Source organism: Chelonoidis abingdonii, chromosome 9, assembly GCF_003597395.2.
Source record: "Chelonoidis abingdonii isolate Lonesome George chromosome 9, CheloAbing_2.0, whole genome shotgun sequence".
Taxonomy (NCBI): domain Eukaryota; kingdom Metazoa; phylum Chordata; order Testudines; family Testudinidae; genus Chelonoidis; species Chelonoidis abingdonii.
Genome location: NC_133777.1, coordinates 20,598,804 through 20,614,521, shown reverse-complemented (window position 1 = coordinate 20,614,521; position 15,718 = coordinate 20,598,804). Strand labels below are relative to the sequence as shown.

General features: G+C 43.6%; 1 protein-coding gene across 1 annotated transcript in view; it reads right to left on the bottom strand.

Moving 5' to 3' along the window:
* The window catches only part of SHISA9 (shisa family member 9), a 264,540-nt gene extending 252,309 nt beyond the window's left edge, over positions 1-12,231 (bottom strand). The window contains 5 exon segments of the mRNA XM_075069052.1: positions 4,072-4,199; positions 11,158-11,783; positions 11,785-11,914; positions 11,916-12,060; positions 12,063-12,231. Of these exon segments, the coding sequence (XP_074925153.1) occupies positions 4,072-4,199; positions 11,158-11,783; positions 11,785-11,914; positions 11,916-12,060; positions 12,063-12,231 (1,198 nt within the window).
* Between the last annotated feature and the right edge of the window lie 3,487 nt (positions 12,232-15,718).

Below are 15,718 nucleotides of genomic sequence, written 5' to 3'. Positions count from 1 at the left end.
CTGGACTGTCCCTTTAAAAATGGGACATCTGGTCATTCTACTGTCAATGCACTATTCAATGGTAATGCAAGTTGAAGAAGGAAAATGTAGGAAGCTGTTTTGGCTTTAATCCAAAATAAAGCACATTACTAGAAGAGAAATATGGACAGTAACAACCAATAATGGTCCAAGAAGAATTAAGCAGAGAGTATTTAGCTTCTCTGCATTCAGATATGCACAGGACAAAAGTCTGTCCTTCTCCAGATCCACCAACATTGATATTCAGAAAAGGAAGAATGGCAAACCAAGTAAGTTACAATCCATTGGGCTGCAGAGACATGGAAATATTTTGCACTTATTCTGAAGGATTTTAGCTTTTTGTTGGATTCCTAATCTTGGCAAGTAGCAAAGCTAACTGAAGGCTGCTTAGAAAATCCCTTTTCTTTAGTAAAAAGTAGTCTAGAGACTTAAGCACAGTCTTTTTCAATGTCAGAGTTCATGCAAGGTATTTCATTTTGATAGAGTTCTTCTTTCTGAAACAGCTTCAGTATGGTTTGGCAGCATCAGCAAAGTGGCATTTCAAGAGATCAGAAAGAGCAAATGAATAATCGCTCAAATTAGAACACGCTTGAATAATACTTTGCTTTTAAAAATTAATCTTTAATACATTTGAAAAAATATTCAATGAAAAGTACACAGTGGCTATGAAACTACCCCCTGCTTTCTTGCATCATGGAACAATACAAGAGGGATGATTTCAAGGAACTTGTGACAGAAATTTTCAGTCTCAGTTTGAGGTGTTCCTGAAGGTTGTAACCTGAAAGAACTACTATTATAATAGCCATCAGTTGATGCAGTAATTTTGTACCACTTCATCTGCTCTGCATATGTAGTAACTTGTGCTACACCTATGAACCATACCCAAGGATCAGATTTATTTGCTTGCAAAAACATATTTTAAAAGGTTGCTCTTTTCTTTAACATTAGCACTGGGTAATGCCATACTGTTACAGGTTAGTGATTGTGCTGCCAAATTTTCTAGTTTTTCATAACTCCACCATCAACACTTCAAATTGCTAAAATATTTGATGTAGAAAACTGACTTCTGCTAATTTCACATAAATATTTTTCATAAAGGATTTCACTCTGTACCCTACATATGCACTCGATAGAATGTAATAGCTTCTAAAGCACCAGTTAATTCTGTTGAGTGGCTTAATCCCATTTTGTCTAAGTATGTATTTTCGTGACTGATTATAATGGCACAAAAGCAATGATGATTTATCAGTTCTACAATAAACATGTTTAAAATTGTTTATGTAACTCTGTGATAAACCTGACAGGAATACCATGCCAATGTCTACACACGTTCCAGATTTCATTTCCATTTCCTTGTTAACATGAAAAGAAAAGAAAATGAAATACAAAGGGGCAGATCCTCAGCTTGTGTAAATTGTCAGATGGGCCGATGGTATCTTAAATCAGTTGAGGATTTGCACCAAAAAGTCTAAGGTACCTTTACAAAACTAACTCAGACCCTGGTTCTGTCAACATACTCTCATTGAGTTAAACCTGGTTCCTAAAATTGATAAATCTAAGAAATACAATGAGGTTAATAAAGATCTGCTGTGTTGTGCTTATATAGCGCAGTATATAAGGTACTGTCTGTTAAATGCCCAGTGTGAAGATTTCTGAAATACCCAGAAATGAGCAATGAAATAAGAAGTTGTGCATTTCCTGGCTTTCATCTGTAACCTAGATCCTTAACATTATTTTAACATATGGGGATGAATGGGGTTGCACCTAATTGCTTTACCACTATGCACCTTCCCTGCTTGAAAACCTGATCATAGGAAGGATTTGCCTCTCTTTTTATTCAGAGAAGACCAAACAGCATATACTCTTGGGGGAATTCTGCGCCACTGTGCAATTCAGAATTTTGCAGAAATTAATGTTGTGCATGCAGAATTCCCTTTTTTCCCCACAGAAATGGGCTACAGAGATGTTGGCTGCCACTAGGGGCCACTGGACCCACCAGAGCCCAGCTCGCAAATAGAAGACAAGACTCAGGGAGAGAACTAGAGGGTTCCCAGCAGCTGCAGTTCCCAGCATGCCCTGAAGGAAGGAGGTGGTGGCATGCAGGAAACTCCGTCAAGCCCAGGACCCAGCATCCCTCTGGATCCCTGGCCTCTGGAGACTAGGGGATGTGAGTGTCTGGGCTGAGGGGGCTGTGGCTGGGCTCTGAGGAGTTGGGGGTGTGAGTGTCTCGCCTCCAGGCTGGGCTCTGGGGGGGAGGGGTGTGAGTGTCTGGCCCCCCCCTGGTCTCAAGGTGGGGAGGGGGAAGAGAAACAGGAACTGGGTTGTCACAGGGATTTCTTTAACTCTCTACCCCTCGGGAAATTTTGTGTGACTTGCTGGCAAGTATTTTTAAATAAATTACCAAAATAATTGAAACTGGTGTGATTATATAGTGGTATTTTGACAAATAACATTTGCAGAATTTTAAAATCTTGTGCACTGAATTTTTTATTTTTTGGCACAGAATTCCCCCAGACGTAAGCATAGAATTGGTATATGGGAGTACATGGATAGATGCAGTGGCTACACCACACACTCCCATCTTTACATCAAACCTTTGAAAGTTAATATGTGCTCCATGCAGTTAAGGCTCTTTTGATTGGGACCAGAGTGTAAATTCCCTTTGGGAGCAGGTGTATTTTTGAGTGAACGTCGATGGGGGGGAAGGCGGAAATTAGGTGCTTCTGTACGGCTCTGGGCTTTCCCTTCTCAATGGGGCATCCAGATTATAATAGGAGGCCAGGCTTCACTGTACATAATAGCTTCACTATAAGTTGGAGTTTTTGCTCTCTCTTAATACCTGGTATCCACAGAAGGGGAAAATCAAATCTAGCCTTCACCACCACCCCAAAGAGTGGTATTTATGAGAAATGCAGTTATTTATCTGGGTTCTCTGACCCTCCACCCCTCGCTGGTTTTACCAGCAGATGGTATGATATAGCTTCAACACAATTGTACAATATGAGCCTAGCAAAACCTATTTTCATGGTCAGAGATGTTGAAACTGTCAGCTCTATATAGTTGTAGAAAGACATATGAAAGAAAAATTGGCTGGCGATTTAAATATACTTAAAACACATCAAGAAATAAATCCATAATAGTTTTGCAGTAGAATGCACATTGCAGATAGACAACACAGAAAGAAATTTTCCATTTGTAGCCTGCTATTCTGAATTATGCTATTTTCTTTCACAAACACCTTGAATTTGAATATATACACACATACAGAAAGCTGCCCAGCAGAAAGGGAAAGTTAATCTGTGCAGGAGAAAGAGCTTTCTTAGGGGTTTGTCCAAGACTGTGGAACAAGCTTGCACAGGATCTAAGAGCCGCCTGAAGCCTTGCCACATTCCATACCAAATGTGAGGTGCACTTTTTTGACATTGCTTTCAATAATACAAGCACATAGCACAGCTGATATAAAATAAATGAATACATAATATATATTAAAAATAAAATAGAATAGAATAAAACAATCCTCCCCATATTATCTCTTTGGAGACAGAAAAAGGGAGGAAGGGAGGGAAAGAGACACGTGACAAATGCCTGTCACTGTTTACTGCATTTCTGGAAGGTGTTTAGATGTTACGGTTGTATGAGTGGTATAAATACCTACACAGAACATTTTCTTTTTGGACTTTACAGCCTTTTTAAACATCCTGTAAGTCTTACTGTAAACTTGGCTACTTTTGTATTCTCTGTCAAGTATACTGAAACAGTGAATAGGTCATAATCTGAGAACTGAATGAAAATGCCTTTTTAAATAAGAGACAAAGATATGAAATAAATGGCAGCCAACCACCAAAACTAATCCCAAATAAATGCAATAATTTAACTTATTTCAGTTGAAAATGCCATTCTGACAATGTAAAGTACTTGATGTAATCTAATTCAATAATAAGGCATTATAAGGAATAATTTCTGAGTTACAAGAACCCATGTCCTATCTCCTTTGATCATAATCATCTCATTCACTCACATGGCAAAACAGTGATAAAATATAATGCAACTTACGCAAATTATTTGCAGGTGGCCTTGTCTCCATGTTTTCATAATGTTGCACATGAACTACAATGTTTAGGTCTCTTTCCATGTGATCTGTTGTGCAAGGACCTTGAGGTCGCATAACATCAGCAAGAGCCCTGAAGAACAAAAATTAAACTCAATTAGAATAAATCTGCTGCAAAATCTATAATGCAGTTGCAATGTACTCTGGTCCTTTTAGTTCTCGATATTGTACATTACAACGTATGTACTGCAGAGTCACAGTTTAATAGGGGCCTGCTCCTGCTCCCATTGACATCAAAGAGAGTTTTGACACTGACTTCAGTAGGAGCAGGACTGGCACTACATGTATACTATATAAGTAGCTGATCCATTACTGTGCCATAGAAAATAATTGGCCCCCTGCAAAAGCCCTGGCCTTAGGCAAAGGAATGATATGGCATGTGTTATTAATGTCTTCAGGGTTCGTTTTCAGTTCTGTACCTCACTGACCGTTGTTTGCCTCCTTTTCCACCAGATTTGGATTGTTTAATCCATTTTTAGAGAATGGATGTTCTTACTAGGCACTATGCCCAGTTTAGTTTAATTTTGTGTAAAATTACATACAGTATCCTAGATACTGCATCTGGTTTATAAACTAATAAATAAATACATTCACTAATGAAAGTCGAGGCAAATACAGTACAGCTCTTCCACTGAACCAGTGTGACAGGAGTTATTTTCCTAGTTGTTATGTGCTATATTGAAATATTGAACAGTAACTCCATATAAATGTGTGGGTTACAGATAGAGAAATCTTGACCTGGATCTTGCTATCAAAATGCAGATACAAACTTTGGTGCACATAAGATATACAATATGTTCCCTCATGTTTGTGGAAATGTTTATGCTATTAGAATGTGAGGTACAATTCTGATTGTGTTACACCTGATGATACTGTAAAAGTTAGAAGGTAACCAAAATTATTTAAAGAACTGAGGCAACATTTCAATATGTTATACAGCAGGAGTAGCAGAGCTGGCTTACATAGCTGAGAAAAAGGCCACTAGCAGAGATCTCATAGGGGTATGTACAATATGATCCTAAAAGGAAAGGATTATATCACAAACCACAGTTTGAAAACAAGTTACGGACTGAAGCTGGGAGAGCACTCCTATCTAATAAATGTATGCAGAATTTGTTTATACAACACAAATTGTTTATGTCAGCATTATAGATTTAATTCAAGAGGCAGCTGGACACATTTTTGGAAAAGGAAGAAATGCAAATGACAGATCTCACCTTCATTCTGGGAGTTAAAATGGTATAATCTCATAATGCAGAGATTAGTATTTCCCAAGTCTAGGAGACCAGGCTTTTAGAGATGGCCTTTTCATTGTCTTTAATGTTACTGTAAATATTATTAGTTATATACTCTAAATAACATCCCACATGCTACCAGATTAACTGTTCCCTGTGTTTGAAAATACCAATGAAGTCTTCACCATTTCAAAGGGGGTTCAGGGAGTTAGGTATCCGACTCCTATTATTTTAAATTGCTTTTAAAATCCAAACTTTAGAAAACCTGGGCACATTTTGATTGTCTAATACTAATTCAAAAATATGCGCTTGTTTGCTAATTACTGAATATTCAACCAGGCATTAAGAATGCCAAAAACCAGGATAAAAGAAAGAAACCTCTTTATCTGCAAAGTGTCTTTCGCCGTTTTTTCAACTAAACATTACCTCAATTTGTATTGTAGTATACAAGTAAAGGCCTTGATCTTTCAAGGAGCTGAACATCTCATGCAAGATACTGCACACTCTTATCTGTCATTTATATCAATGAAAATTAAGAATGCTCAGTACTTCATAGAACTCAAGAAAAAATATATAGAGATAGAGTGACCAGATGTCCTGATTTTATTGAGACAGTCCTGATTTTGGGGTCTTTTTCTTATATAGACTCCTATTACCTACCCCCGTCCCAATTTTTCACACTTGCTGTCTGGTCACCCTATATATATATAGGAGATCAAACATACATGATATATTATTGTCTTAATTAATATTATAGTTTACGAGTCACATTCTACCCTTTTGAGGATTTACTCATGTAATTTTAAAAGTTAGTGTATGTTTATGTACCACACTGACAACATAAATTACTTGGTACAGGGTGCTTGTTTTTCTGAAACTGTATGTAGATACAACAGGTTGTTGGGTAGGGCTTCTCCCTCCATGCATTTGGCTAACCTGAGTAAATATGACCATATCTTTACTCTTTACCCATATATAGTTTTTCACTTGCTGACTTTGCTTCTGTATTGTAACTCTATTGAGGTACAATACAGAATGGCAGAATGATACTATGTTATAAATATCTGAAGAAGGTGTCATTAAAGTTCTCACTGGGAAATTAAATAAGAGACTTATATTGGCACTATAAATATGACTCACATTTAATGAATTTAAGAAAATACATATTACAGGATGAGATGATAATCTTCAAATCAGAGACGTTGTCTGTCCCCTACACTGATAATGATGGAAATCATACATATATGGAACAATGTCTTTGACCTATCAGATCAGTCCAAAGCTATTAAAGAGTGTCACAAATCTTCAGGATATCTCTTATTGTAAGATTTTGCTCTCTGGATCTATAATGCTGTTTTAAGAAGTTATAAAACATACCTAGCCAGGCAATTCCCTTATGGCTACAAGCTTGAAGAGGTGCATACAGATGTGATTTCATGAAAGGTTAGTTGTCATTTTTTTGCTTCCAAAAGTGGCTCAAAGCCAATCTGGGAAATAATTTCACACAAAGGATTTCAGCATTTTGGCAATCTAGACTATTTTTGTCCCCAAGCACACTCCTTTTGGAAAATCAGCACATTCCGGAGGGTGGGAAAATTCAGGTGGTTCATAAAATATTCAGGAGGCAGCTTTCAAACTATCAAAAACATACAAGTTATAACAAAAACAGGAGCTATAATGTTGCAGATCTGATTGCAGACTTTGGCCTTTAGGCCCTTTACTGCTCTTGATTTATGTGCACATCTCCCATGTGAAGTGGGGCAGTACATGAGGCTGCGTTTTTATTTACAAAAACAATCCCTTCTGTGGAGGAGAGGTAAAGTCTATTGAAAACTCTGCAAGGATCACTTTTTGGGGTTCCTTTCCTATTCACCCCTCAAGGGAAATGTTTCTCTACTTGAACTGGCAGTAAAAGGATGCAGCTTTACAGCCTAGAAATCCTGTTGAGCCTAGTGCTCTAATGAACACCAACTGCATCCTAGGGCAACAACAGACCCCCTCTCCACTGCTACCCAGTTTCCCCATCTCACCTGGCAACAAAGCTCCCTCAGAAGAGAGGATACCCTACCATAAGTCTTCCCACCACCACGACATCTACCTCTACTTTACTACTTCTCATAGGAGATAGAAGATTCAGAGGGAGAATTAATGCTCTCTTGGACACACCTCTTTCTTGGACACTAGTTCTCTTTCTTTGCCTATGGATAAAGAAAACACTTTAATTCTCTTAACTTTGAACAAATTTACCTAAAGAAGACCAAGAGGTAGCATTAGGAATTAGGAATACATGATACTTTAGAATCTTATGGAAAGCATATCATGAGCCATCCTTCTCCCACTTCCCTTATCTTCTTCCACCTTCACCCGGCGCCACAATCTAAAGAGAATAATATATTAAAATGTAACAAGGGTCACACTTTGCCTTGTTTGTCTAAACTACAGGAAATACCCAGCATCCCTAAAAAGGTATGAATTAGTTTGGTGAATAAATCTGTTTTCCTTGTCAACGTTTTTTATGCATTTTAACTGACAAATAATTTATAAAACTTCAAAATGGCCATTTAATGTCAAAACAAATGTCTTCACGTAGCAGCAAGGAGAATGCAGTGTATGGTAAAAGAAACTATATCTGATAATTCTAATTCCCAGGTTGTGACACTCTTAAGTACGTTACTTGGCTAGCAGATCTATGGACTGTCTGCATAAAAAAGTACTCCACAAGATGAGTAAGAATGACACAGTCTAGCCCTAAATTAGACAACATTCTTATTCCCTACATGCATATACAAAATTCCAGATTAAAAATAGCTTTCAGCAATGTAATATGACTAAAAATAAAGCTTTGCATGTTATGGTCATTAGTAATAAAATAGGTACACCAGTATATTGTGTGTTATATTTCCGGTAAGTAATGCCTCTTTCTTTAAGTGAATCTGTTTGTAAAGTTAAAGGATTCAAGTGTTTCAGGTATCCATTAGCTAGTTAAGGAAGCTAAAGCAGTAGTGTCCCTCCTTGTTAGCTATATTCTCAGCCTGGCCTGGGAGATGAGACACTGTCAAATGAGGTAATAAAAAAGCAAGTCAGCTTCTGTGTGCTTCTCACTACCAGCCAAAATGGACAGCACTGAAAACCAAGCAAACAACTGTAATGAAAAATAGTGGGGTAAAATCTTTAACCAGGATTTGTAACATCAAGTCCATCATTTCAACATGGCCTAACTAACTCACTCATGACCAGGACTTTATAATTTACATGATTTAAAAAATGAGATTGCATGTAGGCAGAGCATAGGAAGCCATGTTCATTTCTTACAGACCTCATGGGGATTGCTGCCATATAAGAAGGTAGCTGTCTAGATAGGATATATAACGTCTTACTTACTGTTATTATGAAACGTTTTTTAGCAAGTACTTATGTTTATATCGTAAAACTTTGTGCAGAGCTCTGCCCCCCTTATTTCTCCCCCAGAATTCTGAAACAAGTCAGGATATGGTGCTTTGGTTAAACTGCCTGAGGACAGGGAGATTGCCATTCATTTTAAAGGGAACTGGGATTCTAGTTCCCTTAGATAGCCTCTGAAAATCTCAGCTACTGGGTGAAAAATTAAATTCCAGATTCCCTAGATGGTTTCAAAAATCCCACCGTGTATGTTTGTGATGAGAACTTTTGAAAAAGTTGTAGCAAATCCCTAACAGCTGTGGAATATCCATTGTGTGTACTGAGTGGGCGTCTGTTTACCATCCTGACTCTTGTAGGTTCCTACAACCTCTGAAATAATCCTACCTTAAGAGATCTATGAATAAAAAAGTACATGAGTTTGAACAATATTAATTAATCAAGGCAACAGCTGTCCTTTCTGAGTCCCAATTCAGCAAGCTAATCTATATACAGGTCTGAAGGGACTTAGAATGATATTCCATCCCCTATAATTCTGTATCCATAGGCTTAGGGATAGAAATATCATTTCAGAACTTTTCATACCTGTATCTGATAGAGAGAAAACAGCTATATCCTTTTAGAGGTTTTTTTAAACCAAATATTTCTACTACTGGAAATGTGACTGACTGATCTAACCAGAGCTGAACAGAGATGGATGCACTGTTTTCATCTTCTCTCTGTCAGGTGTTTGGTTGTTTGGGTGGTTTTTTTTGCAAATGAAGTGTCTAAATTCACCTGCTGTTTTACCTGCATGTAGACACTACAGAAATGGAATGAGGCAGATGGGAATAAAGCTATTTTACCAAAGCTTTGGCTAACAGATACAGGGTACGGTGTACAATTTTTTTCAGGATTCATGTATTCTTTTTATCAATTTAGTGGGTCAGGATTCTCAAAATGTCTTACTATTTATACCCTGCTTAACAAATCCAGTCTCCCCAGAATTATCACAGACTCATAGTGTTGAGCTGACTAAAAATTCTACAGTCTGCTTTGTTCCTCAGTAGTAAAGATGAATCCATATCAGCCAGTATATAAATAGCAAATAATTGCTAGTGAACTGGTGGTGCATTCGCAGCACTATTTTTGGTGGCTTCTCTGTTCATTTCAGGGGAGGCTGTTAATCACAAAGCAATACAGAAACTTGGACAAGAAATAAGGCTCAAGTTGTTGTCGATCTCTTGAACAATCTTCCCGAGGGTGACTCCTGAGCCAAGCTTTAAAGCTCTGACTGTGAATTACTCCATTTCTATTGACCACCAGTCAGGGAGATAGAAAACCTTCTGCCACACTGCATGTCCATTAGAAGGTGTCCTTGCAATTGTATTTCATTTCCAAAGTTGACCAAGATGCTGGAATCAATTTAGACTCTTTAATGGAGCTATTTGCCTTTTAAAAAAAAAATCTGCAAATGTCTTTCCCCATCTGTTTTACTTTCCTGTGTCTGGGATTAGCATAATGAATCAGACAGACTGAAAACTGGACAAATATGTTACCCCTTGATTCTAAAGTGCTGTGACAATCTGGATGCTGGAGTATGATGTTAAAGCAATTGGGCTGTGTCCTGAGCTGCCCACCTGCCTACCCACCAGCAGGCAGCCAGTCCCTGGAGCAGGGAAGTACACAGCATGCCTCACTCTAAGTAGGGGAAGTTCTCTTTGATGTAACCCAGCCATTGCACTGTGGACACACAGAGTGTAACAGACACACGACAAAGACTTTTATGTTCCATATTTGGTTACATTTTGCCTCTGTAGCAACGGGGGGGGAGGCTTGATATGCAGGCAGCTTGGTTACATTAAACGTTAGAATCCTTCTACAATAGGTCCCTTTTAGTCTCTCCCTCTCTACCCCCCAACCTCATTTTCAGGACAAAGAGCTCTCACACTTTCAGGGGCTGGGGGAGGGAAAGTCCTGTCAACACCATTTTGCAGTGGGAGAGGGAGGGAGGGATGGGATTTGTTTACATCCTTCAGCTGAGCGATAAAAACCTTGTCGGGGCTTGGCAGGGGGAACCCAACAGCCCTCCTGGAGGCTGATTCAAGCCCCGCCTTTGTGGCTAGACTTGGGCTTTTTTGTTTTGAGACAATATTTCCAAAAACAGTTATTGGCTCTTGCAGGGGAGGGGGGCGAACACTGCAGGTTAAAAACGGGTTAGTAATGCTGTCTGGTGCTCCCGGCCGTGTGAGGCAGAAGCCGGGGCTGGGGTGCAGCCCTGCTCTCCAAAGTTGGTGTGTCTAGTCTCTCCCTGCAGCGCAGCCTGGCTGGCGGGAGTTGTTTGCTTAGCAGGAACACATGGGCTCCGGTACAGTCTCCGGGTGGGGGGAGGGGTCCCCGCTGCCTGGCGCGGCGTCTTACCTGGACATGTGCTCCCGCTGCGGTCTGTGCGCCTTCTCCAGCCCCAGCTTGGTGAAGATCCCCACCAGCACCATGACCGCCACCACCCCGCAGATGATGTAGACGATGAGGTTGGTTTTATCCCTGGTGGGGTCGTGCAGGGGGTCGTCGATGCGGGCAGGAGGCTTCCCCGTGTTCATCCACACCGGCGTCTCGTAGTTCGTGCAGGTGTTTTGATCCAGCCGGGTCTTCTTGAACTTACAGCAGAACCTGAAGCCACAAGTGCCGCAGCAGAAGACGAACTCCCCCGAGCTGCAGTTGAACGGCGGGTCCCACTGGCCCATCACGTCGAAGTAGCCCCGGCAGAAGTCCGGGGTCGGAGGCGGCTCCGAGGCGTCTCCGTGCTCCCCAAAGCCGGAGTGGTTCCCCCCGGAGAGCACCACGATGCTGCCCAGGTGCTGTCCGGCTTTCTCCTGCGCCCGGCACACCAGCGTGAGCAGGTCCGCCACCAAGCACCCGAGGGCCAGCCGGAGGAAGCCCTTCATCCTGCCTCCCAGCCCGGCCGCTGCAATGCCGCCGCCGCCGCCGCTCGAGCTGCTGGCTGCTGCGCTGCGCCAGGAGCCGAACATCCAGGGGCTCGGCCGGGCGGGGGGCCACGCGCTCGCTCAGCCCGCGGGCACCTGCAGCAGCCTGGTCCGCGCGGGCAGGGGCAGGGGAAGGAGCTGGGCGCCGAGCCGCCCCCTGCTCCTGGCGCTCCCCAGCCCGGCAGCTCCCCGCGAGCGAGCGAAGTGAGCGGCACTTGTGGAGCGTGCGGGAGAAGGGGAGCGAGGCGGAGGAGGAGGAGGAGGGAGGGCGTGGGGTGGAGGGGCAGGGGAGTGGGGGGCAGAGATGAGAGGAGGGCTGGGGGAAAGGAGCGGTGGGGCTGGGAGAGCGGGCGGGTGAGGTGCGGGCTCGCAGAGCAGGGAGAAGCGGGCGCCGGGAGAAGCTCCTCGCGCAGCCTTGTGAAATCTGCAGCACCGGGGAACCCCCCCTTCCGCGCCCCGTGAGAAGCCCGGCCCGTCCTACGAGAAAACTCTGCCTCACAGAGGAGCCCATGGAGCCCCACCTGAGACTGGGGCTGTGCATCCTGACAGCGTCCGCGAGAGAGCGCGCGGGGGCACGGCTCCCTGCAGCATCCAGCTGATGGGCAAGCGCTGTCACCGAGGGGAAATCCGATTGGTGGGCAGCGTGGCTATGAGCGAGGGCGATGCGGATTTGGAAAGCTAAATCCGTCTAGCGAGGCGCTGCAGAGCCCCAGCGACGTTGCCTGGGTTGACAGTACAAGAAGCACAGCAGAGCAGCCCCCTCAGCTGTCGCTGGCCCCTGTCCCAGTCCTTCGTACATAACACGGTCCTCGGCTGAGCAGGGTGTCCACACGCCAGCAAGGTGCGATAGCTGCTCCTCCCCCCCTTCCGGAGTCCTGACCTGTACATTGCGGCCTCTTTCTCACCGGCCCATCCCACCCCAGTTGCAGCCACTGGCCCGTCGTGACAGGAGCTGCCCGCCACCTGGGGAGAGAGCGTCCCGGTGGGGATTAAGGGACAATCAGACACAGGGCTCAGCCCTTCTGGAAACAAGAGATAAGAGGGACTGAGAAATGCAAAGGCAGATATCTGGAAGAGGTGGAAGCCTCGCTGAGGTGATTTCCCCCCCCCTCCGCCCGCCCATCGCCTTTCTGCAGGGGAACCCAGAGAGTCAGGTGGGAGCTGAACAACGACCTTTGCACCATTTCCAGTGATTTGCCATGGGGACTCTCTCCTCAGGCCTACGCTATCAGCACTCCCAGCTATTTAGAGACACCACTGACTCCTGAGGAAACACAATCCATTGGTGACCTTCCAGAAAACACCAGCCTGGCCACTATGGATGTGGAACCCTCTACACCAACATTCTAAACGAAGATAGACTAACCATCAGAATGTATCCCCGAATAATGGTCACGGCTAACCTGGTGGCTGAACTTTGTGACTTTGTCCTCACCCAAACTATTCACATTTGGGACAATTATACCTTCAAGTCAATGGCACTGCTATGGTACCTGCATGCGCCCCACAGTATGCCAACATCTTATGGCTGACTTAGAACAAAGCTTCCTTATCTCTTGCTTCCCTAACGCCCCTACTCTACTTGCACTACTTTCAGGGCCGGTGCAAGGAAGTTTCTGCCCTAGGCGAAATCCACCTTGCACCCCCCCAGCTAACCTGCCCCCCCCCACGGCAGCTAATCACCCCCTAACCAGCGAGCCCAGCCGCCCGCCAGCAGCTACCCCCCCACCGCGACAGCTAACCCTCTCCCCCATCCCCCCATGGCAACATAACCCTGCCTGGGGAGACTCTCCCCCCACCCCAGCAGCTAACACTGCCTGGGGAGACTTCCCCTCCTCCCCCAGCAGCACACCGCTGCCTGGGAGACTTCCCCCATTCCCCCGGCAGCTAACCCTGCCTGGGGAGACCTCTGCGCGAAACTAAGCCTGCCTGAGTAGCCCGTCCAGCTCCCGCGGTTCTGCCTCCTCCACTGAGCACTGCTGGCGCTGCTCTAATTCTCCTCCCCACCCAGGCTTCGGCGCTGATTGGAGGAGACTAGAGCTGGGCTATAGTGCTCAGCGGAGGAGGCAGAGTGGAGGTGAGCTGATCAGGGACCAGTTGCCCTGTGCATCCTCCCCCTGGTTATTGCGGGGCAACCCTCTCCGGGCGCCCCCCCACCCAGCTACCTCCACCTCCTCACCTGACGGGGCTTTTAGTGCCGGCAGCCGCCTTAGGTTGTCTAAATGGTTGCACCGGCCCTGGCTACATTGATGACATCATCATCTGTACTCATGAAAAGAAGCCCTCGAGGATTTAACAATTTCCATCCCACCATCAACCTCAGCCTAGACCAATCTACGCAAGTGGTCCATTTCCTAGACACTACTGTGCTAATAAGCGGGTCACATAAACACTACCCTATACCGGAAACCCACTGACTGCTATACTTACCTACATGCCTCCAGCTTCCATCCAGACAACACCAATCCATTTCTACAGCCAAGCTCTAAGATACACCCGTATTTGCTCAATCCCTCAGACAAAGATAAAAACCTACAAGACTCTATCAAGCATTCTTAATAACTACACTACCACCCGCTGAAGTGAAAAACAGATTGACAGCAGAAGAGTACCAGAGCCACTACTACAGGACAGGCCCAACAAAGAAAATAACGACACACTGCCATCACCTACAGCTCGCAACTAAAACCTCTCCAGTGCAGCATCAAAGATCTACAACCTATCCTTAAAGATGATCCCTCACTCTCACAGATCTTGGAGGACAGGCCTGTCTTGCTTACAGACAGCCTCCAACCTGAAGCAAATACTCACCAGCAACGCGCACACCATCACATAAACACTAACCCAGGATCTATCCTTGCATAAAGCCGATGCCAGCTCTGTCCACATATCTATTCAGTGATACCATCATAGGACATAATCACATCAGCCACGCCATCAGGGGCTCGTTCACCTGCACATCACTCCAATGTGATATATGCCATCATGTGCCAGCAATGCCCTCTGCCAGTGTACATTGGCCAACCGGACAGTTTCTTACGCAAAGAATAAATGGACACAAATCTGACATCAGGAATCATAACATTAAAAAACCAGTGGGAGAACACTTCAACCTCTCTAACCACCATTGACAGACTTGAAGGTGGCAATTTTGCAACAAACACTTCAAAACAGACTCCAAAGAAAGACTGCTGAATTCAATTAAATGCAAATTAGATACAATTAAGTCAGGCTTAAACAGAGACTGAGAATGGTTGGGTCATTACAATTTGAATCATTTCCCTATGTTAAGTTCTCCTCACACCTTCTTTGCGTCATCTTAATTATCACTTCAAAAGGTTTTTTTTCTCCTGCTGATGATAGCTCATCTCAATTGATTAGACTCTTCCTGTTGGTATGTGTACTTCCACCTTTTCATGTTCTCTGTACGTTAAATGATCTTCCTGGTCTGTGTGTTCCATTCTATGCATCCGAAGAAGTGAACTGTAGCTCACGAAAGCTCGTGCTGAAATAAATTTGTTAGTCTCTAAGGTGCCACAAGTAGTCCTGTTCTTTTTGTGGATACAGACTAACATGGCTGCTACTCTGAAATTTGCCTTTACTGCACACCTTTGGATTCTGACCTCACCTCCCTCAAAATGGGGGCAGGATTTGAACATATATGGGAATTACATGGTACTTGGAGGGTGGGGAGAGAGGCTGCCACTTTCCTGATACTTGAAGAGAACAGTTTACTATGTAAAACCCTTCTTACTCCATAATCCTCTTATCTGTCTCTTAAGATTCACTTACCTATATAAAAAAACGCAATATAGGCCAGAACAATTCTAAACATGTGTGTATGAAACTATGGCTATTACATGGCAGGGAGTGTAACCATGGTGCATTAGTTCTAGCCAATGCTATGGAATGATCCTACATGCTTGTCTTTCATACCTGAACTCCCTTGTATCATCGATTTAAGAAAGCACTTTATCAGCCAGTAAGGCCGGCTCCAG